This window comes from Tigriopus californicus, chromosome 1, assembly GCF_007210705.1.
Source record: "Tigriopus californicus strain San Diego chromosome 1, Tcal_SD_v2.1, whole genome shotgun sequence".
In the NCBI taxonomy this organism is placed as follows: Eukaryota; Metazoa; Arthropoda; class Copepoda; order Harpacticoida; family Harpacticidae; genus Tigriopus; species Tigriopus californicus.
Window position 1 is genome coordinate 2,063,026 of NC_081440.1, and position 24,238 is coordinate 2,087,263.

Below are 24,238 nucleotides of genomic sequence, written 5' to 3' on the forward strand. Positions count from 1 at the left end.
CACATTCTAAATCAAATGTTTCAGTGTCGAGTTTGGAATCGTTTCATAATAATTGGGGGAACATGGGGTTTCTGATGTTTGAAACATCATCCGAATGTGTGTCCGAGTCGGACAGATACTGCGAAGATGGTCGCAGGTTCTCTCTGGCGAAAAGGCTGTCGGTCATGAATTGGCGACCTTGACTGGAGCTGATCGCGAAAGGATGAATCGAGCTTGATTTGGAGCTAACTGAAATTAGATAGCAATGATGCAGGTGATTGTTTTTTGTGCCAGCAAGGAATTTTTATTCTTACTAGGTTTGGACCGCGATCGTCTTAATCGTCTCTTAAGAGGAATATGCGATCCATCGGAAGACCTGCTAGAGAACGTGGTTGTGGTCAAAGTTCGAGACCGAGATTTCCTGTGAATATTGGGCCGGAGATTCATGGTTTGGAACCCTGCAGATAGGCCAAATTGGTCTGGTGTGACTTAAAAGCAAAGGAAAGAAACTAAATGAGGGTGATTTAAAGAGAACTTATTTTAGAAAAATGTCACCTTGAAACTAACTACTCCTTCGATCGAGGTAAATGAAGAGTAAAACTTGCTTTTCTTGTTTGTCTTTAAAAACGTTGAGTTTCAGTTTCAATGATCTTTGTCACATGAAATTAATCAACTGATTTGAATCTAAGACTTGTAAACAATCGAAAATAAAGGGTTTTGACCTAGCTTTCTTACATGATGTATTTCCACTTGTCAAAAACTTTTTTCCAAAGGGAAATTTCAAATGTTGCGGTTTAAACTATTTTTATATCCTGAAATTGAGAACATTAATGCTTGCACCTGTCACAAACGCACTAAAAAAGTAGATTCCCAGTAGCGGTAAGGAAGTCCGAAAAAGAAAAAGAGATTAAACTATCGGAAGGCGTGTGTTTTGGAGAATCTCCGACACACTATAAAGCATTTTTCTTTTGCAAAAGAGAGCCAAATAAATATTCCAGACGTAGCAGAATCTACTTTTGATGGAGAATAAAGTTCATTATTTAAGTAAGCAAAGGGAAATGCTATTTGTATGAAAAATGAATTGTCGTTTAACAATGAAAAGGGGGCCCAATCTTTTCTATGGGATATTAGCTGCCAAATGCCTGGAACGATTTTAAGCAAAAAAAAAAAGTCGTAGAGAGGTGATTGTGCCTTCAAAGCGGTGGATCTCTTTGCCAACCAATGTTAAAAAAGGAGCGAGCAATGAAATAAAGCTTCTGATAGTGGTGTTTGAGGTCTTTACCGCAATCAAGGGTCAAAAATATCCAAATGGTAAATGGATTTCTTGAAGAAGCCATAATTTCAACCCAGTTAAGTTATGAATATTCATTTCCCCAAAATTTGACGGAAAATATGACAAACCCAGTTAAGTTATGAATATTCATTTCCCCAAAATTTGACGGAAAATATGACAAAGTGACAGATGTTTCAACAGATGCGATACTGACTTTGGTCGAATTCATTGAAACCAAAGTTCAGCTCTAATTCTCACCTCTCTGTGTATGACTTCCAACATCCCAAAGATGATTGGAGAACGACCAATTCATGGCTTTGAGATCATCCAGAGAAAACCCGGATTGCTTCAAGGTGTTCATCACCAAGCCTTTGGCTTTAGGATGGATCAGTTTGACGGTCTCCCCAAGTCTGGTGATAGCTTGCCGATACTTGAAACAAAAGATCTCCTTCTCGTTTGGATATAAAACATCGTCCAACATGGACACGATCTGGCCCCCTGATAAATAGGACAAGGCCCTCCTGGCGGTCAGCTCGATCTCCAAAGCGATCTTAGCACGGCAGGAAAAATATGAAATAGATATGCGTTCATGAGTCAACATTTGTGCCCTTTTCTTATATCATCACCTTAAAGTACTTGTGAATAACGGATTCCAAAAACCTGCAATGATTGTTCAACATATCGACATCATGGCACACTTTGAGCAATACGAAGACGTGTTTCGCATTTAATCGTAATATTACACTTCGGAGGTTAGATTCATCCCTAAAGCCTTGTACTTGATTGAACTCCTCTCGAACATTCAGTGGAAGTTCCTTACCTTAATGAAGACCAGCAGGTAAGAAATGGCCGGAGTGTTTTGTTATCTTTTGCTTAATACCTTTTGCAACTTTTCCAATTAGGCTTGAACAAATCGACTTTCTTAAACTTAATTTTTGTCAACTTCATTTCTAGTTCACCAGACCAAGGTTATTTCAACTTTGTTGGATGTAGGACAACCGACTATTTGATTTTGTTTTTTTTTGTTTTTCTCTTCGGATTTTCCGCCTATAAAGCAATGGAATCCCAAGTAAATGATTGATTATAAGACATGAATTGCCCACGGGATAGTGGGCAAGGCCAAGGACGGTAAAATATATGATTTAAAGTCGGCTTTAAAAGATGAGATTGGATCATCTAATACGTAGAATCGTCGATGGAGGAAGGGTAAAAGTTTGTATAGTGCATTTGTTACAACCAATGAAATTAGTCTTTACAAAATGGGCGTATATTTAAATTGGGAGTGCAATGTTCAAAAACAAAGTTTGCTCCAATAACAACTTGTGTCAGAAGAAACCATAGTTTCATCATCAAAACATAACATCATCATAGATCGGCAATACCATAATACGTAAATCTTAACTACACCACCAAATTTTGTAAAGAAGGTTATGAATCGATCTACATTGGCATTTAAGGGAATGATAGAAGGCGTCAAAGAGGTGAAAAGTGTGACCTATTATTGGGCATACTCACCCGCATTCCTGAGACTGCCAATGTTAGAATGACCACGGACAAGCCAATATGGCGTGCTATTTTATTAGGCTAAGAATTTTGCTTTCTCAATGAACTTCCACTTCTAACACTAAGTGTTTCTTACTTTTCGATTGCCTCCGTTATAGTGATTCCATGGCTTCAATGGCTGGGATTTCTGGATCAATGAATTCAGTTTGCTCAATCGTTTCTCTCCCATCTCATCACCCAAATGGTTCAAAGCTGGAAGGGCGTCTTTTGATGGAGGACTCAGGACATCATTGAGCAGATTTGCAGGCTCGCCTCCGGAAATGACTTGAAGAAATTCTGCCACTAACTTTTGCGTGGATTCTATCTCGTTGGAAGTGGCTTTCAATTTGAACTCTGACCATTTAATGGTGGACCTCTGCAGATGGAATGTCATATAAACTCAAAAATGCATATGAAGCCATAGCCTTACCTTGGGTGCGGTAAATATGATGTTCTTCAATTTTCGCATGTGTGTCTCGTCCATGTTGTGAAGTGAGTAGAGTAATAGCTATTGATTATTTAAAGGCTCCATGTACCTGGTTCTCATGACTCAGATGATGCGATGAATGTCTCTTCATTCAAATGGTTGAGTCTCTCATGGAACGTTTTAAGAAGCTTTCTCTTATTCTATATGCATGCACGGTCGATCTTCTCAGAAACAAAAACCAACATGATGTGAAGTGCCCGATTCTTTACCAATTCAACATTTCTTATGTTCAATCATACCCAGTTGACACGTTGACACCATGGCTCTGATAATGGAAATGCTATAGTAGACTTTCAGTAATTTGTATTGCGTAGTTGGGGCTATTTTTAACCAAAGCCACTTTCTTTGTTCCCCCTTTCACCCTCTGTGGAGCACACCGGGCAGGTCAGCTCTAAACAGAACGGTCAGTTTCTATGGTGTGGTCAACGCAGTAAGATCATGTGGAGTTTGTTCCTTACTATTTTGAGTGTTTGGCAAGCACGCCGAGTAAGTTGAACGCAGTAAAAGTAATTTTAGATTCCCTTAATATAGCCCTTTTCTTAGGTTTTCGCCACGGATTTGAACAATGTTCGCCTTCCAACGCACCTAAAACCAGTTAACTATCAGATCAGTCTGACACCATTCATGATTCCGGGCAACTTCACCGTTTCGGGATACATCTCTATTGTCGTGGATGTCTTGGAATCATCCACCAATGTGACTTTGCATACGAAAGACATTTTGGTGAAAGAGGTGGTGGTTGGACAAGTGCTTGGGTACAAATATCCTATTGATCGGATCGAGTTGGTTGAAGAGCTTGATTTTTTCGTCATTCATCTGCAAGAACCACTCAAGATAGGCGAGCAACATGTCATCAGAATGAGGTTTATCTCTAAATTAAGCGATGGACTCCATGGGTTTTATAGAAGTCAATATCTGGCAGATGATGGAACAATCAGGTGAGTGCTGGTAGTTTTGGTTCAAGAGTGCATCTTAACCAAAATCAGATGGTGCATTGTTGCTTTGAAAGGAAATGTGACAAAATAAAATCACGATCATATCACGGTATAATATGTGAAACCTGGGAACCAAGCGGAACACAAGTCTGCTCTTGATTCCATATTCATTAGCTACTTAAGAAAAATGTATGATGTGCTTTAAACCATAAAACAGTTTGAACGAGGAAGGAGCTCAAAAGAGATTTCAATAACTTCAAAGGCGTAACTTTATCCCTTCAACATAAAAACAGGCATGGACAGATTTTGAAATGCTAGCCTAATTTCCTCTCTCTCTCCATGTCCACAGTCATTTTTGCTGCTTAAAAAATGCGATTTGATGTTGAAAAGGTGCCGTTCTCGATCCTTCAATTGCAGTTACAAAAACCTCATTCAACATACGAGAAGCCAATGAGTTGACTCATCATGGCATTTGCTTCTGTAAAACTACATATCCATACTTAAAGGCTCAAGCTAGCTGGTAGATGTTCTTTTCAATAATGATGGTTCAAACCCTTCTTTACTTCGTTTTTTTTTTCGAAAAAGACCATCAACACATGACTATCGTCAATATATTACTTATTAGTAAGATCCATGTGTCTCTTTCCAGAACCCTGGCGACGACTCAGTTCGAGCCAACTCATGCCAGAAAAGCTTTTCCCTGCTTTGATGAGCCTCAAATGAAGGCCAAGTTCAACATTCGGATCGGCCGAACAGCGGGGATGCACGCCATTTCCAATATGCCCAAGATCCAGAATCCGATTCGCTAGTACGTCTCTGCAATTCATTTCTGTTCTGAAACCATAAATCTTGCGGTCCTACTCCGACTACTTTTCAGCTCTTCCGATTTACCTGGTTACATTTACGACCAATTCGAGGAATCCGTTCCCATGTCCACTTACCTCGTTGCCTTCGTGATCAGCGATTTTGAATTCAACGAGAGCGAACTTCGACAGAATAACGTCACGTTTCGAATCTGGGCTAGGAAGAACGCTTTGGATCAAACGGATTATGCTCGTGGGATTGGTGCTCGAATCCTTCAGTACTTTGAACATTACTTTGACATCGATTTTCCTCTCCCCAAACAAGTAAGAGGGCGTATATGAACCTGTGATCTACGTACATATGACATCACGCAAATGGATGTTTCCAGGATATGATTGCCATCCCGGATTTCAGTGCCGGAGCAATGGAGAATTGGGGACTAATCACCTACCGTGAAACAACCCTTTTATACAAGCGTGGAGTGTCGCCAAGATCGGCTAAGCAAAGGATTGCTCTGGTTGTGAGCCATGAGCTGGCTCACCAATGGTTTGGCAATCTGGTTACCCCTAAATGGTGGACAGATTTGTGGTTGAACGAAGGTTTCGCCTCATACGTTGAGTATTTAGGGGTTGAGGCCGTGGAACCGAACATGAAAGTCATGGAACAGTTCATTACATCCGAACTCCAGAACGTGATGCGAGTGGACGCTTTAACTTCCTCCCATCCAGTTTCGGTGAAGGTGTCCAATCCCGATGAGATAGCTCAGATTTTTGATAGAATCTCCTATGGGAAAGGAGCCACGATCATCCGAATGATGGATCACTTCCTCACTGAGAACACTTTTAGGAAAGGAGTGGCCAACTATCTTCGTCACTTGTGAGGATAAGGCCGTTTGAAAGCGAAATGATGCAAAAGCTGATTTCTCGGCCTTTGTTTCAGACAGTACAAGAACGCCGATCAAGACGACCTTTGGCGATTCTTAACGGAACAAGGCCACGCTGATGGAACTTTGCCTGAATCGATGAATATCAAAACCATTATGGACACGTGGACACTTCAAACTGGATTCCCAGTGTTAAACGTCAAACGTGATTACTCCAGAAGGGCTGCCAATATCTCACAAGTTCGTATCAGTTTGACAGCAATAAGTGCTAAAATGCGACAAAAACTTAAAAGAACTGCTTTCCAGGAACGGTTCTTTCTAAACAAATTGCACCAAAATGGCTCACCATTCAAATGGTGGATCCCAGTAACGTATCGATCATGCAACAACATGAAAAATCCGGCGCATCCGGATGTCCATTGGTTATCCCAAGATCACGATTGGAAAATGGTTTTTGACCTTCCAGAGTCCGACCAACCTGTGGTTTTTAATGTCCGGCAAACAGGTCTGCAATCATTTTCTTAGCTCTAGAATATTGTTCATATTGTCAGACGTTTTCCTTCAGGTTATTATCGGGTCAACTACGACATCAGAAACTGGAATCTACTTATCGATCAACTGGAGACTCATCCATGGAAGGTGCTAACAGAGAATCGGGCGCAAATTGTGGATGATGCCTTCAATTTGGCCAGAGCTGACGAATTGGAATACTGGGTTCCCTTAAAGCTCATCAGCTACCTTCGGAAAGAACAGAGTTTGGTGCCCTGGAGATCAGCAACCATGTCCTTCAGATATTTGAAAAGCATGTTCCAAAGAACACCGGCCTATGGAGAGTTCCAGGTAATGAGCCTCATCTGATTTCACCTCAATATTTTCAATTCATGGAATACTCTGCCCCAAGAAATTCATGAAACACACGGCCAGACCCGTTTATCGTCAACACGGGCTGAGAAGCATGATCCACAACGCCCATGAAGATTCATTGCTCCGGAGCGAGATCATCGATTGGGCTTGTTCAATAGAAGTGGAAGAGTGTTGCAATAATGTACGAGAACTCTTCGATGTCTACGTAAGATCTGGACGAGATCAAGACGGAATCAATGAGAACGAGATCGAAACGGCAGACGAAGATTTCAAAGAAGAAGAGGGCGGAGAAGCGATTGCTGAAATGGATTTTACAGAGGCTCACGAGTAAATGCACCATGAGCATTCGTTCATTTCTTGAAACATTAAACAAACATTTATTGTGTCAATCCTTCTTTGAAGGGTCGACATGGATTTGAAGAAGGCCATCATGTGCAACGCATTGGCCTTGGGGGGTGAGAAGGAATGGAACCAGGTTTGGGCGAGCTACTTGGCCAGTAATGTGGCCGCTCAAAAACAATATCATCTCCGGATCCTGGCGTGCACCAAAGAGATTTGGATCTTGAACAAGTACCACCAATCCTCAAATTCAAATCTATACAGACTGACACGTGATGTACAATGTAACACTGACCCTCTTTTCAGATATTTGAACATGTCAGTCAACCCCCAATCAGGGATTAGGAAACAAGACGCCACTTTGGTCATTTCCAATGTGGCACGAAACGTTCACGGCCGTGACTTGACCTTCGATTTCGTACGCTCTCATTGGAACCATCTCAAGGATTAGTAAGTTAAAATTACGAGAGATCTTAGACCCTCTCAGTCAACTAAAAACGGACAATAAAAAGGCGGTAGAATCACGCAACCTATAAGATATTGGGAGGTCAATTTGGATGAAAGAATGACCTTGAACCGCTTAAAGGACGCAACGCTTTTCACTCAAATTTTCTTCGAAATTTCAGCTTAGGCGGGAGATTTGAACGAGCATTGGGATCGGTGTTAGGTGGCCGGAATACGCAATTAGAACTGGATGAGGTATGTGACTTGCGAGCCGTTTGGCGATCGAGCTGTGCTTAGGTAAACAGTAAGGATAACATTTTGTTACGTTTGAACATAGCTGAGGGCTTTTGTGAAGATGCATGAAGGCGAATTTGGAGCTGGACAACGTGCTGTGGAACAAGCACTAGAAACTACGGAAGCCAATGTCCATTGGATGGACACCCATTACTACTACATCACTGATTGGTTATCACAACAAAACCAAATCCAAGCTTTCACCACATGAATGCGACGTGTTTTTTTTTTTTTTCATTTTCAAATTCAGCAATAAAATCAATCAGCAAATGATTCGTGTTTTGAAAAGGGTTTATTACAAAACATAATTGGGTTCAAGTTTATTTTTTCCTCGAAAACGTGAATAAAAACTTTTTCACCGCGAGAGTGTAAGAATTACCAAATCGAATATTATTGTTCTCAACAGCAACAGGTTTCATTTACTTGAACATAGTAGTTTCTATTATTGCATTCGGTTTCATGTGAAAAGTATAGGAAGACAACCATTGATTGTGCAAAGACTAGCACGACTAGACAAGACGCAGTCGTCTAAAACTTCCTGCCTTCGGTATTCCTCGCTTTCAAGTAATCATATATAGTCAAGTAATTGGCCTTCATCCATTGAATATTATTTTGGCCTTTCTCAATGGCCTGCTTGACTTCCCGCTGACCAGTGCTCAGCTTGCCCTCTTGGTTTTCTTGGAATTGAACAATCTGAAAAATACAATGAAAAAAGACATAAATATCAATGAAATGCACTAAGTTGAAGTCATGTTTGTGTTACCTCATCAATGTCGAATTGGGTATTTCTATCTTTGAGCACGTTCTTGAGAAGACCAGATATGGCAAATGAGCTGCCGGCATAGCTGAAAATAAACACCTAAGTTAAAACCACTTTCAAGTATCTCAAACACACTAAGCAGACTTACTAATCCAGGACAACGTCCCACTTCTCACGAATAAAGTCAAAAGTGATGTCTCTGCCTACATTATTGGATGCGATATTCGAGACCACACTTCGGCCATCCTGACTTCGGATTCCGGACCCCTCTGTCAAGGACATGTTGAGGTATCTGTAGGAATAATTTAGAACCATAGCAAATGACACTGACCCGTCGAAGCATGTGAACAAGTCGTCTTGTTACCTGTTCAAAATCCAGAGCTTTTTGCTGCACGATAAACCCGCAAGAATGGTGGACTTTTCGCTACCCACATTGCTATTCAGATAGCGTTGCCACCCAAAGTCCCACTCTTCCTCACCGCCTTGAGCAATGGCGCTACAATATACGGGTCGTTTTTGGTCCACGTTTATCCTAAAGATGAGAGACAAAAGAAGATGAGCCTTTAGTAAGAATAATGAGGTTGAGTGTCAAGATAACGAATAACAAAGAGATCCGAAGATTTCTTTTGAATAATCAGATTAGTGACCAAGGATAATCAAGATGAATTATCGCCAAGTTATCAGAATTACACTCACGGGTTGGCGCCGGGGGCGTCGGGATTAATCATGTCCATCCATCGCTTGTATTCCACCTTGGCCTTTTCTTTGCACTCTTGAATTCCCACTGAGCATGCCCAAGAAATTGTACTTGCCCTTAGACTCACTTCCAGATGAGAGTCCGAAGATTTGGGTTGAAAGCCCAGACGATTGTACAAGGGATGAATTAATGTCTTCATATAACGCTAAAAATGAAATGGTTAGACATAAAGATTAGTACTTGTGAGCAATCATTTTCTAGTCCGCAACTTACCTGGAATTCCCCGTACGCTGGTGTCCGCTCAAGCATGGTGTCAATGTACCCAAATCCGTATAATGCCGCCTTCCACGGAATAAACTCGATTTCTCGGCTCAGATATTGTGTCACGCCCAATGCGATAGTGTAATTCAAACGTCCCGCCCGAGCCAAATTGAAGGCATCGTCAATGATTTGGGCGCGATTATTCACGTGGATCAGAGTGTGGTCCGTATTGAGTTGGTCAATAATGAGTTGCCAATTCTTAATGTCGTAATTCACACGGTAATAACCTAAATGAATTAGAGTATGTCAGTTAATAAGGGCGGTATTCTTTGCAGAGCTTTCAATGATTCCCTACTAGATTCTTGAACATTAAATATGACAGCCGTTGTTCGATCCGGCATCCCTGTGACTTTGATCGCTTTGTCTTTGGGTTTAAGCCACGTTTTAGGGAAAGTGTCTTCAAACGATTGATCTACTCCCGTGAAGGTCAAAGGGACCCACCATTGATAATCGTGACCATCGTTGGTCTCCTCGTCCTCATTTCCATTCAAAAAGCGTTCCTAATACAGAAGAAAAGGCTTCAACACCTGCACATCAGGGGTCTGACAAACCCGAAAGTGCTCACACCTGTGAAACACTGGCTGTGTTGGTGTTGTAGTTACGTTCCACATTGACCACAGGAAACCCCATTTGAAGGGTCCAAGTGTCCATGATGTCCTTGACCGTCACGTCCCTTGCGAGCTTATTGTCCTTATGTGCCTGCTCAGTCAGGAATTGCCAAAGATCGTCTTGCTCGGCAGCTTGAAATCGCCTGTAAATCGGGCAATATTTGGTCATTATTCACAAGTTCCTCGGGACGAGTGACTGGTTCTGCCGCTCACTTGGCCTTGAGGTAGTTGGATAATCCTCTCCGAAAAGTGTCTGTAGTCAGGAAGTGATCCATCATTCGAATGATTGTGGCTCCTTTGGAATAGGAAATGCGGTCAAAGATTTCGGCTACTTCATCAGGATGCTTGACTGTGATGGAAATGGGATGGGAAGAGGTCAAGGCGTCGATTCGCATTACGGATTGAAGTTCACTCGTGATAAATTGCTCCAGGATCTTCATTCCAGGTTCAACTGCATCAACGCCAATGTATTCTACGTAGGAGGCGAAACCTTCGTTCAGCCACAAATCAGTCCACCACGAGGGCGTGACCAGATTACCAAACCATTGGTGGGCCAATTCATGGCTCACCACCACTGCTATTCTCTGTTTATAATTTAAGGCAGAAACCCCGGGTTTGTATAAAAGAGCAGTCTCTCGGTAAGTGATCAAGCCCCAATTTTCCATGGCACCAGCACCGAAATCCGGAATGGCGATCATGTCCTAAATAAATAACATTTGTTTTTTTTTGAGATTAAACTGCATCACACCTTGAAGCAGAAAATGCCAATTAGATCATTCTCATTATCAATGTATGGACACGGTTGGATTCCGGGTGGCTGAACTGAATAATGATGAACAATTCAATCTGCTCACCTGCTTTGGCAATGGGTAAGGCTCATCGAAGTAATCCTCAAAGAATTTCAAGATGTTGGCCCCAATGCTCTTCGCATAAGCAATTTGGTCCAGGGCATTCTTACGAGCCCAGATGCGGAACCTCACGTTATTTCCAGTTGGAGCCGATGTTTCGTATTCGAAGTCGCTCACCACAAAAGCTAACAAATAGGTGGACATTGGTACGGACTCTTCGTAGTGATCCCAAACGTACTCGTCCGTCCCATCCCTGATCATGGACAAAAAGTATAATAATACTATTTACTTTCCTCAAGGTATGAATTCTTCCAGATCCTTACATAGGTACTCCCAAACCATCGGCTTTGATGGGCATATTCGATATTGAAGAATGCTTTCGCGTCCTACCCAGACTAATTTCAAACTTGGCCTTCAGAGCGGGTTCATCAAAGCAAGGGAAGGCTTTTCGGGCATCCGTGGCTTGAAATTGAGTAGTTGCAATCACACTGAAAAATTAACGCTCTCGTTACACTACAGACCTCCTTAGACTTAACGTCAAGTAAGGTCGGTGCCACCTTGACCCGAAGATAGCATATGATTACCTCTACCTTTGTAAGCAACCAGAAAATGGTTTCAAAAAAGAATTTCAAGTTTATATTTTACTTACACATCGTTTCCTAGATTGTCTTGATATGTACTGCGATAGAAGCCCTTTAAACTGGCGTCAAGTTTGGCCACGAAATGAATCTTGAGCGTATAATTTCGTCGTGGCTCAAGATCGGCGGGCAACTGTGCAATATAAAATTCCCTCTCCTCGTCATAAGTGTGCTCAGATATTTTCAATGATTGACCTCGGTCGTCTTCCAAACGAATTGAATCTTCATCCAAGTCCAGGTCTTTGATATGAACGGTCACATTAGAAGCGGCTTTCTCACAATGCATGCTGATCTCCGTATAGCCTTTGATGGTGTAATTATCGGGAATGATGAATGGCACCAATTGCACCTTGTACTTCACAGGGATAAGATGGAGTGGCAGTCGGACATCAGTCACCTTGGGACAAAGCGGGAACAAGCAAGTAGATAAATAAATCTCAAACTGAGTCATCAAGAAACATTAGGGAAGAAACGAGAAATGGGCACGTCCTGTTGAACTACGGGGCAAGTTCAAAGGAAGTGAGAGAAATGCCGTAATAAACTTTCCGCATCTACGTACCTTTGGTGTGATATCTGATGCTCCTGGTTTGCCATTTTGAGCCTCATTTGTAATAATGGGTACACAGTCTCCACTCACACCCACGAAGTAAACAATAAGACCCACAGCCAGGCAGGCCAACAAAGCCAACAGAGCCAAGGTCCAGCATATCTTTTTGGGAATATGCATGGTCTTCCCATCCGATTGTGCCATGTCCACACCCGTGCCCATGACTCACGTAGATTGGGTGCCCAGACGATGAAAACACGCCCTTGGGGTAATTTCAGGTGGGCTATAGAGTTGAGACTAAAAGGTTAAAAGAGGGTTTTATAGCATTGGTTTTTGTTACTTTAGATAACATTGCAAACTAAACAAAATTTTGAAAAATTGAGGTTTTTTTGTGAAATTTGAATTCCTGTCTTAAAATATCGGTGTCCTTGTCTTTACCATTAAAAAAAAGAATAGAAAAAAACAATAGTCCATCTGTGCTGTCACAATTTCAATCTTAGTTTTTCATCTTCAGGTAACAATATTTTACCATGCTGACCAAGACTAGATTATCAATTCATGTAGATCTCCTCCAAAATAAAGATGTAAGTTTTCAATCAGCTCGCAAGAGAGTCTTTTGAACACGATAGTAGCTATAAATCCACAATGAACATTTATTTTCGTCAATGTACTTTGTAATGATTCAAATTTGGGACGGGGCAGATTATACCATTGATTATACCAAACTTCTATGGGAGTTACCTTGACCATTGACTGTAAAGATAACGAGCCCAATAAGATCACAAGTAACAATTTGTGTACATTCTTTGTCAGCACTTTCTTCTATCTATGTGAATGAAAAGTGATTGCGGTCGCTCAACCAAATTTGACATATCAAGTTAAAATGAATCGGGATTTTCCTAAAACTAGTTATTACATAGTTTGGGTTCTTTCCAAGCCATTTTTAAAAGCAAAATAAGCTTCTGTCATAAGTGATTGGTCCAACTTTTCTCGGTCAAGAGGATTCCATTTATCTGATCAAATCTGCTTCTTCTTTGGGGCAATCTCAGTTCAAGGTAGATCTTGATCAAATCTTCTCTTCCAAATCAGCCCAACAAATTCAGTTGGAAGAAATTCGAGGCGGTTCTTCTCCTCACCAATAACAGCAATTCGGTTCAAGTTTCACTCTCAGGACAATCATCAACTTATGCCAGCAACCAAATTGACAAATGTCACGTCTCAAGTCGTCTCACTTCTCTCTCACAGTTTTGGGTTTTAGCCTCAGAACTTGGATGAGTCTTCAAAAAATGATGACTCCTCGTTGGTGCGCTTTATTTTCTTTGAACAGCCATCCTTGTCCAACAGAGAATATGGCGCGAGCTTTTGAAATTCGAAAGAAAACCCGGACGGACGGACGGACGGACATGTCTCGTCCGGTCCGCATGGTGAATTTGAAAATTTGAAGACCTCGCGAACTCCTTGAGATGACATTTTAGAGTTTAGAGTTTCTGGCCCTGCTTCGTTTCTGTGTCATGAAATTCTAGCCCAATGTACGTAATAGCGATCTGTTGGCCGCCAGAGGAACGTGGAAGGATTTCTTTCCCAGCGGAGAACATTTGGATCTGCCCTAAAATTACTGAACAAATGTTTTGACAGAAAACGGCAAGCCAAGCATGCATTTTTATTTGGCTGGGACACATAAAGCTCGTCCTTTGAGGCCATCACATGGAAAATGATGTTGTAAAAGGACCTGCACATTTTTGGAAGATTCATTCAACGATGAGAAAGGGTGGGGAGTAAATTGTGCAAAACTAAATTTTTGTCCCTAAAGCCCTCTTTTTGCACATTTGTAGTTTTGGGCCCCAAAGCGGTGTTTTGACGGTTGAAATAAGAGTTGTTTTGGCGTTAGAATTGATTACAAAGTTTTAAATTAAAGGCTGCCGCAGAAATATTTGTGTGAAAAGCTAAATTTTGAACAATTGACGTCAATCATGACATTTTGAGAGCCAAGAGTAGGTCACCCCATGATTGAAAACGCACCAATGGTGCTATAACTAACTTCTCTTCCCGAAAAAAAAAAATTTCATTTCTTCTTCAATTAGATTCATAGTGCAGTTCTGCCGCTGAAAAAAAAGGAAAAAAAAGCAAGGGAAACCATTCCCAGACCTAAATAAAGACCTAAACATTTTGCTAATTTTGTCCCAAACTGAGGCTTTTTAACAGAGCGATTTTCAAATTGGTACTACTTTGGAAAATATATTTGAATATGCTTTCTTGTTACAACACCTTTTGTTACGCTTTTGACATTTTTTGGACTTTCAAGCTTAATGTTTTCGTTCCTTTTGTCTAAAAAGGGCTTTGCTGTTTGCACGTTTTGCCCCTCCTTACCCATGATGCACGATTGGGAGTCGTTAGGTCAACCAACAGGAAGACTTAAGAACAGGTTTTGAATTCTAGCTTGGACGATCCGAGATCATCTCGATGATAAATTGTTGAAATCGCCAAAGGGGGACACAAACGGTACGGAATATCAAGAAGTTGTCTGGCTTGAGGTATAAATGAATTCTTAAGATAGAAACACAAAATCAACGTTCAAATGATAGCATTCCTCAATAAGATGGGATTTAAATGTGAAAGATAGCAAAGCATATTGATAATCACTTACTAACTAATTCAGTTTTATTTCCCTCACATCCCCTTTTGAAATGATATTTGATTACTCAGTAACAATAATTAGCCAATACTTAGTCATTTGGGCTCAAAACGAACACCGTTAATTCTAAATCAATCGAAAGTAGAAGAGAAATCAAAGCAACCCAATCGTTTCTTTTATCATGTATTACGTAGACAATTGCGCAATTTCTTGTCTTGAGCCAAAGGTACGTGTATACTTCTAGTTTAATTTGAGATCAAACAAGTTTGATGTAATCAAAGGCCCAAAAACGTTTTTTTTCTAGCAATCATTCCCCTTTTTCGACGCTTACAATTTAAATTTAACGTTGAAATTGGCGTTTACATTCCATCACAACTCAGCCAAAGTAGGAAATCCGGCCTTCTTGTAATCCGTTAGTGGAATAAATTTCGAGATAGATAACTTCAACTGTTATAAAAAGGCAAGCAGGGAGGTCACAAAGTGAATTGAGACGGGCAGTACTCTAACAATTGTTGCTTGAAGGACCCAAATTGACGGTGCATTCATATTTGTTGTCTTACATCTGCCAGGAAACAGTTTCTTCCAGGGTTGCCAAAGAAATTGAAAATTTGAGAACTCTTTTAATTTGAATTGCGTAAATGTATTTTGTCCTGAACCGGTCATTTTATATCAAAATGAGCACATTACAAGGATCTGGCTAAATAAACAAACTTGACCAAATTTGGGCGCCACCTCAAAATCTTGATATGAGGGAAGTTGAAGAGTTGAGGGTCAAAGTTGAGGGACCTGCAACATCAATTTCGAATTTTCTGCTGCTTAAATTTTTGACGATATGAAACGAGTTTACAAATAAATCTTTATGAATGTTACCAGGCTTTGATTATAGCTATCGGACTTTCTCATCTGATCATTATCTTCTGGAAAAAGACTCAGAGTTTTGGCCGGACTTCCAACTTGACATAAGTAGGAGGATGTGAAATTTGCTTGTGGTAGGAATGGTCAAGATTCCAATTGCCGGGTAGAGGCCCTAGATCAAATCTAGTCTTGGCTTGCTGAGATAAATATGGCCTAGACCTTTGGATATTGGCGTTGAAGACGTTGGCTATATCGCACGTTTAAGTACATTGACAGTATCACGATGCTAACTCTGTACATGTTGATTGTTCAACCACAGCTTGTACATGCTTCGACTACTTTGGCTCCAATTTGTGTTTTTTTTTACATTTGAGGTGCTAGTGTCGGAGGGACGAATCTCGCCCGGTCAGTGAAGTTAGCCTTTCCATCGTCCAATTTACTTCCGATATCGATAGGCAATGTCATGCCCGGTATCCGAGTGGTTCTCCGCCTGTGGATGTGGTTTAGCATCTAAGAGATTCCTTGTAAGAGGTTGGGGAGGAGAATTGAACTGGGGACCTCTCTCATGCTAGGAATCTGCGCTAACCAACACCAGAAACATTAAAGATATGAGAGAGCTCTCGTATTGGGAGAGATTAGAAAGGTTAGGACTCAACAGTATTCAAAGAAGGTATGAAAGGTATTTGATGCTTGTATGTCTTCAACAGCATGCATGAAACATGTCCAATTAAGGGTTTAAGGGTCAATTGTGGCAACCCTAGAGGCATAATGTGCGTTTTAGAGCACCCACAAGCCCTCGCGAATCCTTGTTAGTTTGAACAATGAAGTCCTCCTCTCCCTTCTTTCTCCGGCTCCTTCATTGTTCAATTTGCTGCTCTCAAATATTATAGAGAAAATGCATTTGTAGGTGTTAAACCAGTGGCAGTATTGAAGTCAAACTTGGGACAAGCTTTTGACGAAAATTCCAGATCAGCCTTACATTCAATGACTAACCTGACCTGCCAGCTCTAATTTTTTAATGGATAATGTATTATGTGAATATGGAGTTGTACAAGAATTATGAGTTTTTCATCTTAAACTGCTGAGGAGCACATTCCCAGTAACAGTAAAGATATCCGCAAAAGAACAGAGCAAGGACAGACCTATTTTTCGAAAAGCAAATCTGGCATGAATTGAAGGGGAAGTTCAAGACAGACATATTTCTGCTCGTTCTGTTTCTCTCATTCAAAGCGTTGGCCTAAGATCACAGACAACGGTTTGGGCTTTGAAGTTGCTTTAAACGACATTTTATACGCATTTTTCTAATTCATGCGTAACCTCTCAATTTCTCTCTTTCTCCGTCTACCTTTCTCCTCACCACCTCAAGCCCCCTAGAGCTCAAAGTAGAGAAATGACAACTCCGATGTTTTTTAAATTGCATACAGCCAGCATAATAAATACAATGGAATTGGACAGCAAAATATCGCCACGAGTTTGACTGCGAGCAAGCCATTTTTTAAATACAATTGGAAGAATCTGCACCATATAGTATACTTGTTAATTGATTAGAGACGCCAGTCATCAGCTGATTGAGCAATAGTAGATCATCATGACAAACCCAAATGCACATTTCTGTTCCATGATTTGACTTTGAACACACTTAAGTGCTTCAAGAAAATAAGTGACAAATTCAAGAAGCCAGTGGGCCAATTGCTTTCTTGATTTCTTTAGTTGATCGGGAGCAACGAAGGAGAAATGTATTGGTCTTTCTCCCTTATTGCCGAACCACTAAAATGACTTGAGAGCAAAGTTCCGCTGGCTTTATGCAAGTGCCGCTTCTCTCCCTAGATTTCTATATTTACCTAGAGAACGAGTCCAAATTTGACTCCCAATGAGTTATGACCGCAAAATGTCGACTCACTTTTGTTCGGGGTCATCGCCATCATGTTCGTTGTTCTGAATGATTGCCCTCATACTCCTTCACAGGGTACTACAAGGCTCACACCACGAACTACATAAAACCAAGTTTAAAATCGCCATGTTGCATTTAGGAGAAGGAGCCAAGTAAATCGTTGTTAGGTGGCGATTTGCTCATTTGAGAGGTAATTTTCAAGTTATTTCCGTATTAGATGTACAATACACCTCACGCGGAGTTTTAGCTCTGAGAAGAGGAAGAATTGCTTGAGTGGCAAAGCAAAGTCATCAACGCTCACTGAATGGTGGCGGCTAGTTGTACTCTGATTGAACTGAGGGCAAGTATTTTGCCCTGAAAATGTCCTCACGGATAAAGAGGTGAAGTCAGAGTTTTGAAGGTTTCTTTGCTCCGACATTTGATGGTCGATTCCTTCTGGTTTGCCGTACCTAGATCTGATAGACATTTGATGTCTTACGGTCTCTTTAGCTCAACAAAAGACACATCATCCGGTCTTGTTGTCATCAATACAGAGACCATTTGGAAGTATATAAAATGGCGCTCTTGAGGAAGCAAGTCAATAAACGATAATATAACCGTTTGAAATTAATGTATGTGAAAATTGATCACACATCAGGCTTTCATTTCCTTGTCGAAGTAAACTTTTAAAAGACAAACTTGGCGATAAGAAATAATCAATCAGTTATTGGCTATTTGGCAATTAGCTGTTGTTAACCACACTGATAACTATTTGACAGAAACCCGTTGTAATGACGAAGGGTGACACAACATGCAAATGAATGACATTCATAAATTGCAGGTTTATGTACGTAGATTCTACGTTTTTTGAAAGATTTTACGGTATCCGCAAGCTAGTTTGCGCTTGTAATGACAACCTTATTAGCGTGGTTAAAACCCAAAGCCAGCTTTTTACCGTTTTTTGGCGAAAATGGCCTTATTGCTACATTTCACAATAAAATATTTTTTTGACATTTATATCCTCCTGCAAGCTCTTCAAGTAGTCTGAGTTTATTTGTGGTTGCCATGGTTCTCTTTAGTACCCAGAAATCGACAATTCAGAAATATGCTCTGGTTGTTATGTTTTAAGAATATGCATAGAAAAGTAGCTTGGGCGGGAAAAAAACATCTAGAAAAAAGTACTGGAGACCTTCTTTCAAGAGTGACTTGTTATATGTTGGTCCTTTGAATCAGCCTTTTGCAAACATAGTGCACATGGGCCATTTGGAATTATTACTTTTCAATGTGTGGGCAAACTATTTTAATATCACAGTTCTTTTTCTTTTCACGAGCATTCGATTGGTTAAAAACCTTTTTGATCATGGAATGTTTTAAAAGGATTTCATGGCAATCTTTCACTACTCATCCTGTTTTCAATTGCGCCTCGTTTTCAAAGTGTTTTGAGTTACGCTGATAATGAGCACGACACAAAAAAAAAACATAATGACGTTGCAATATCAATATCTAAAACCGTTGATACGTGAAACATTTATTGTTGGCGAGATAATGTTTCTACTGTGTCAAAGTCACCAAAAGAACTTTAGATTGGATTTGTTGATTCTTGCTTTTATTTGATATTTTTCATGCTTTATTCTAGATTTGGTTTGCAGTCCAAGGTTTTCGGTATCATTTGAATTCGCTTCATTTTTTTAAGCGACAAAAATATAATTCATAAGGACCACTCTATTTTTCGTGGTAAGAGGTTATTGTACCCATTAATGATCATAATTGAAGCAGACCTTTGTCGATTACTTTTAGAATTATAAAGACTATAACTACATCGAATTCAAATAAATTTTCTTACAAATACTTGGTTTTAACAACATTCCCTTTTCTAATATCCAGCCAATTCGGAAGTCGTTTCTTTCTTATAATAAGCTTGTGAACAGTATTGACCACATAACTAAAAAGGTCAATTAAGAGGTTTTATTGCAGTCAAATCTAGATCAATGTGATAGATTCACATGAATTGCTTCAAATGAAACATTAAAGTGGTCATTTTGTCATTTGAAATTTAAATTTCTCAATTGCATGGGCTAAAGTGTAATTGAGTGCAATTATTTCTATCTCTAATGTAATTATAATCTCTATTGCGAGACAAGCATTTCATTTGATATTTAGATTATATTAATACCAAACTTGAACATGATCATTTGTTGCCATGGTGAGTTTGGGGCCATTCTCGGATTCCGGGGTCTTTGTAATTACAATTGCAATTACATCATAGGTCTGCATAGGAATTATCTTACTTTCCAATTATCTGGCAATATTAATAACCAATGCAATAAAGATTCATTGAAAAAATATCATCTACAAAACATCAACGTCTTTAGTTTCTCATGACTGTTTCACAATTGCGTACTTTGATGAACTATATTCTTGTCAAGCATTCTCCGGATGCATACGCATTGTTCTCTCAATTTGGCGAAACACACCACGTGGGTAAATGCACTTGATGTGGTCTTATCAAGACCCGAAAAATCCGCACATGGCATTGCATGAATTTCCTTTATCCTTATCCTCTTCCCCATTACATTGAACAAGCTCCAAATATCAAGTTTGTCGCAGCGCAATCGCTTTTAACTTTAGCTATGGTGTGAGTAGAACGGGACATGGTCTATGTAATGCAATGCCCAGAAGGAAGCATTGTCGTACTTCAATGAAATAAGGCTACTTAAAGATCGAGGCACTTCCTCCCTCTTCGCCATCTCGTTCTTTGGAAAGAACTCGATACCCAAGAGCGTAAATGATTGATAACGGTTCTAAACTTCAACCTGCGCCTTAATCCAATTAAAGATTGTTTGGAAGTTTTAAAACCTGGCATGATTTTTAATCCTATTGGAATAGATTCTTTGGATTCTACAATCTATCAAATACTGGAATCAAAATTCGTGAATCAGAATGAAGTCATCTACTTGAGGTGTTAAAAAAGTGGTCGACTATTTTACTTTATTTCAATTTTAACAAACATTCTTGAGGATTATATAAATGATGTGCCTGTGTGGCTAAAAGAGGATTTAAACAAAATAATGTTATGATATTGAATTAATGTGCGACATCTCAATTGGGATCAATTTTGTTCCATAGTACAAATCAAACCAATTCAATGTAATAAATGCATTTCAAACCCCTGAAATTTAGAAGCCGCAATATGTTTCAAGTGAAAGAATTCGCAGTCCGTATAAAATGGTCTAATGGAATGCAAATGTTATTCCACTGGCCCTTGGTCCTAAAAACCATTGAATGATCATTTACTTGCCATCTCACGTTGGTTTTCAGACAGAGGCTGATCTTACATATGATAAAAGATTTCAAAAGGACTTGTTAGAAGCTCGGTCGATTTGGGGAATTGGCTACTGTCTCACGTCCATTTTTTCAGGTTTTCGATTTCGTGTAAATCGAGACTTCTTTCATCCACCTTCTCTCCTCGCCCAAATTTTTGAAACACTAAAAACATCTCAGACATGCTCGGTCGTTGACATACATGGGATGTTTTCCAGCTTTTTGGTCACATTTCTCAATCAAATGGTCGGTCAGTCAAGTGACGAAACATTGCTTATGTCTATGTGTGTGTGTGTTTCTTTCTAGGTTAATGTCATTTGAATTTCTGGTGTCACATCAAAGCATAGCCAAATTAGCTTTTCCTTTTTACGGCGACTTTCGCTCGCCAGGGACAAAAACATTCTAGCACGATTGCAAGGGGTGAACTAACGAGAATGGGACGTGGTCACATTTTTCTCTCTTTTTCAAAGTCTTCAACATACTAGTTTTGTGAGGAGAGAAACTTCTTTCCAACTGGAGTGATTGGGCAAATCAGCCACAAAGTATTAGTTGTTGAAATCACATGAAATGAGAAAAAAATCTAAAGCGGCTTCTAAAAAAGTAAGAAAAATGCCAATCAATAAGATAAATGTTTGCTTGGCTCTTTAGTCTCGTCTAAAGTGCCATATATTCATTTTTACATCACTTCAGGGTTAAATAGAATTCGGACTAGTTACAATTGAAACATACGGACTTTTTCGTTGTTTGGTTATTTGAGTTAGACATCAAAAATCCCTTATAATATCTTCTAATACTAGTACTCAAATCTAATTCCAAATCGACTCAAATTGTAAATCCAGAAATTGCAGAAAATTGCCCTGAAGCCATGATTTAAATATGTGCTTGATCAATGCAGAACCCTAATGCAGATTCGTTCAAGGTGGTCAAATCATAAATGCTGTTGTCATCATAACTCAAGGAATGCAACTCGCCCCCGATGTTTGTGCATTCTAGTTTTAAAAACTATTCCTTTTCTAAATGGCATTGATGTACAACTACTTATTGAAAACAAACTTTTTGACCATGGCCGCAATTGTGTCTGGTACTTCTACAAATAAACAAATTCGTAGACCCTCTTCACAAGAGACAATGAAAGAACTTTAAGTCAGCACTACCCTGTACCTTGATTCGAAAAAATAATGACCACGCGCTCACTTTCTTTATTTTGATCAAAATTGGCCAATTTTGGTGGAACATTCCTCGTAAATATCTATATGAGTATAGATTTTCTCCGAGCTCGCATGATTTTGATAGTATTCTACAAACCCCGTTTCAATTCACTCAAAGTAAATGCATTGAACAACCAACATGATTAAGAAATAAAATTTAAAAAAGGGCCATTTCGATTTGGAGCTCGTAAAAGAGAGCGCAATTTTGAAATTCTGTGTCACCCTCGATCCTCAAATGACCTGTGAATGACTAGTCTATAGCGGAAAACTCCTCTCTAATGGATTCTTGAATTATTCGTAATCGCTTGGAGCGATGAATGATTTACCGGAGATGAGGTCACTTTGTCCCAAAACAGAATTCCGACTGACACACATTGTTGCCTTGAGATCTATGAACACGTCAAGATTTGGAATTTGACTAGTGACGATAGCATTGTTTTTTACGAAAAAATGATCTCGTTTTGACACGAACGAGATGAATTAACTTTTGTACAATCACATACATTTAAACCATATCATTTATCGCCAAATTTTATTGGATGTCAACATAAAGTAAACCAAGTTCACGTGAATATAACCGGTTCTTACCTGCAATGTCTATAACCTGAACCATGGGAAGAACAACAAAAACAGTATAATCAAGCGCCTCGGGTCTCTGGAGGACGTTTTAGACTTGAACAAAAGTGTCTATCGATAGTCTCTCTCCAGTGCAACTTCCAAGTCGACACAGGTCAATCGCTGTTGAAGCTCGGATGCACACTGGTTGATGCAGTCTTCCTGATCTCCATCACCCTCATCGGCACCAACACCACCACCACCATCATCATCCTCATCAAAAACAACAGAGGACTTGCAAGAGGAGTCGTAGCGGAGATGCCTCAGGAATGGGGTGCTCGAGGATCGGTTCCGCCGGCGTTTGTAGCACCCATTCTCGAGTTGTTGAGCAAGTACCTAAGGCATACTTATACACCTATACCGAAGCCCATGGAGTTTCAACAACACTCGTACGTACACATTCGCTCGTACATACCTACCTCCGAGTTCTCGTTTATACGCCGTGCTCTGTTCAGTAACGCGGACTCCGTCACGGAAAGCTGCACTTTTGGAAACGCAGGTCACACGGTGGTCCAAAGAGGCATTTATATTCTTTGGAGGTTTGGCTTTTCACAGGCTTTGCTAAACGTTACAAAGAATGTAATCTCTAGAAATATTGACAACAACTATTACTTTTTGTCTAGTTTTTACCATTTAGACTTTAAATAATATTTGGTCTGCCAATGAGTTTGACTTGGCAGACCGCTTTAGTCTTTGAATGTAAGTTTCATCTGGAATTCTTGTGGAAAATTTGCCCAGATCTGACTTGAAAGATGCTACCGAATCAACAATGCTTACGTACTCCTCACAAACATTTGAGGGAAGCAAATTGTACAATGAGGAAGCCTGAGAAAGAGGAGAGGCAGACTTCATTGTTCTAACTAGCCAGGATTTTTGAGGGCTTGGAGGAACTGGCAAAACATGCATTAAGCCTCTATGGTCCCTACAACTAACCCTAAAACCTGTATTGAGGCAAAACTCATGGATACTCTTGAAATGCATAGTATCAGGTACCTTTTGCGCCTTCTTTAAATGCTGTACAATCCCAACCTTCATAGTCTCTTCCAATAAATGAGCTCTCTCATACTTTCAATTTTCCTGGTAAGTTATCTTTGGACCTTTTCGTCTTTTTCAACCTTTTGTAAACCTGCTAAACTCATTGGGACTCAAATGGGTGAAACATATTCAAGACAGAGCTGAACAATCAACTTGAACAGAGTTAGCATTGTGATACTATCCCTGGCTCTAAAGGTCTGATAGATTCAACTACACATTTGAAAAGCTTACACACCTTCTAACAGATATGATCATTGAAGTTCCATGGTTTCGATGGACATTGTTTTGAAGAATATCTTTCATAAACAAGACCTGATCAATATCTTTACCTCTATCAACTAGTGGTGGAGTATTTGATAAGTGACCCAAAGGTCATTTATCAACATTTCATTCTGTTCACAACCACATTATTCTTTACAACCCCAGAGTAAATTCAATC

General features: G+C 39.9%; 3 protein-coding genes across 4 annotated transcripts; 1 reads left to right on the forward strand and 2 right to left on the reverse strand.

Annotated features, from left to right (window-relative positions):
- Positions 1 to 5: 5 nt before the first annotated feature.
- On the reverse strand, positions 6 to 3,282 carry LOC131889144 (uncharacterized). Its single transcript, XM_059238167.1, has 5 exons — positions 3,225 to 3,282; positions 2,892 to 3,170; positions 1,511 to 1,802; positions 294 to 467; positions 6 to 228 (listed from the first exon to the last, which is right to left on the reverse strand). Exons 1-5 carry the CDS (start codon positions 3,276 to 3,278, stop codon positions 44 to 46), a joined length of 984 nt encoding a protein of 327 aa, XP_059094150.1. The 5' UTR covers positions 3,279 to 3,282; the 3' UTR covers positions 6 to 43.
- A 300-nt stretch (positions 3,283 to 3,582) lies between these two features.
- Positions 3,583 to 8,117, forward strand: LOC131879869 (aminopeptidase N-like). The gene is made up of 12 exons (XM_059226334.1): positions 3,583 to 4,219; positions 4,866 to 5,024; positions 5,094 to 5,343; positions 5,409 to 5,896; positions 5,960 to 6,143; positions 6,210 to 6,408; positions 6,469 to 6,743; positions 6,805 to 7,094; positions 7,170 to 7,337; positions 7,413 to 7,556; positions 7,733 to 7,805; positions 7,888 to 8,117. Exons 1-12 carry the CDS (start codon positions 3,906 to 3,908, stop codon positions 8,053 to 8,055), a joined length of 2,712 nt encoding a protein of 903 aa, XP_059082317.1. The 5' UTR covers positions 3,583 to 3,905; the 3' UTR covers positions 8,056 to 8,117.
- On the reverse strand, positions 8,118 to 23,130 carry LOC131879857 (aminopeptidase N-like). Of its 2 annotated transcripts, none has more exons than XM_059226312.1 (14): positions 22,738 to 23,130; positions 12,276 to 12,560; positions 11,728 to 12,113; positions 11,402 to 11,566; positions 11,085 to 11,331; positions 10,444 to 10,931; positions 10,190 to 10,373; positions 9,918 to 10,122; positions 9,575 to 9,849; positions 9,301 to 9,506; positions 8,969 to 9,136; positions 8,753 to 8,896; positions 8,608 to 8,689; positions 8,118 to 8,537 (listed from the first exon to the last, which is right to left on the reverse strand). In XM_059226312.1, the coding sequence occupies exons 2-14, from the start codon at positions 12,483 to 12,485 to the stop codon at positions 8,373 to 8,375; spliced, it is 2,925 nt and encodes a 974-aa protein (XP_059082295.1). In that variant the 5' UTR covers positions 12,486 to 12,560; positions 22,738 to 23,130; the 3' UTR covers positions 8,118 to 8,372. The 2 variants fall into 2 exon arrangements, with proteins under 2 accessions (XP_059082295.1, XP_059082304.1); XM_059226321.1 differs by lacking the exon at positions 22,738 to 23,130 and adding an exon at positions 13,400 to 13,537.
- Positions 23,131 to 24,238: the final 1,108 nt, after the last annotated feature.

Excerpts from the sequence above, each read along its gene's own strand:
- LOC131889144 (XM_059238167.1), bottom strand. The coding sequence starts at position 3,278 with ATGGACGAGACACACATGCGAAAATTGAAGAACATCATATTTACCGCA. Across the intron at positions 1,803-2,891 it reads ATAACGGAGGCAATCGAAAA|ATCGCTTTGGAGATCGAGCT; the intron begins GTAAGAAACACT and ends TGCCGTGCTAAG. Across the intron at positions 229-293 it reads ACGATCGCGGTCCAAACCTA|TTAGCTCCAAATCAAGCTCG; the intron begins GTAAGAATAAAA and ends ATCTAATTTCAG.
- LOC131879869 (XM_059226334.1), top strand. The coding sequence starts at position 3,906 with ATGATTCCGGGCAACTTCACCGTTTCGGGATACATCTCTATTGTCGTG. Across the intron at positions 4,220-4,865 it reads GCAGATGATGGAACAATCAG|AACCCTGGCGACGACTCAGT; the intron begins GTGAGTGCTGGT and ends GTCTCTTTCCAG. Across the intron at positions 5,344-5,408 it reads ATTTTCCTCTCCCCAAACAA|GATATGATTGCCATCCCGGA; the intron begins GTAAGAGGGCGT and ends GGATGTTTCCAG.
- LOC131879857 (XM_059226312.1), bottom strand. The coding sequence starts at position 12,485 with ATGGGCACGGGTGTGGACATGGCACAATCGGATGGGAAGACCATGCAT. Across the intron at positions 11,567-11,727 it reads GACAATCTAGGAAACGATGT|TGTGATTGCAACTACTCAAT; the intron begins GTAAGTAAAATA and ends TTAATTTTTCAG. Across the intron at positions 9,137-9,300 it reads GACGCCCCCGGCGCCAACCC|GATAAACGTGGACCAAAAAC; the intron begins GTGAGTGTAATT and ends TCTCATCTTTAG.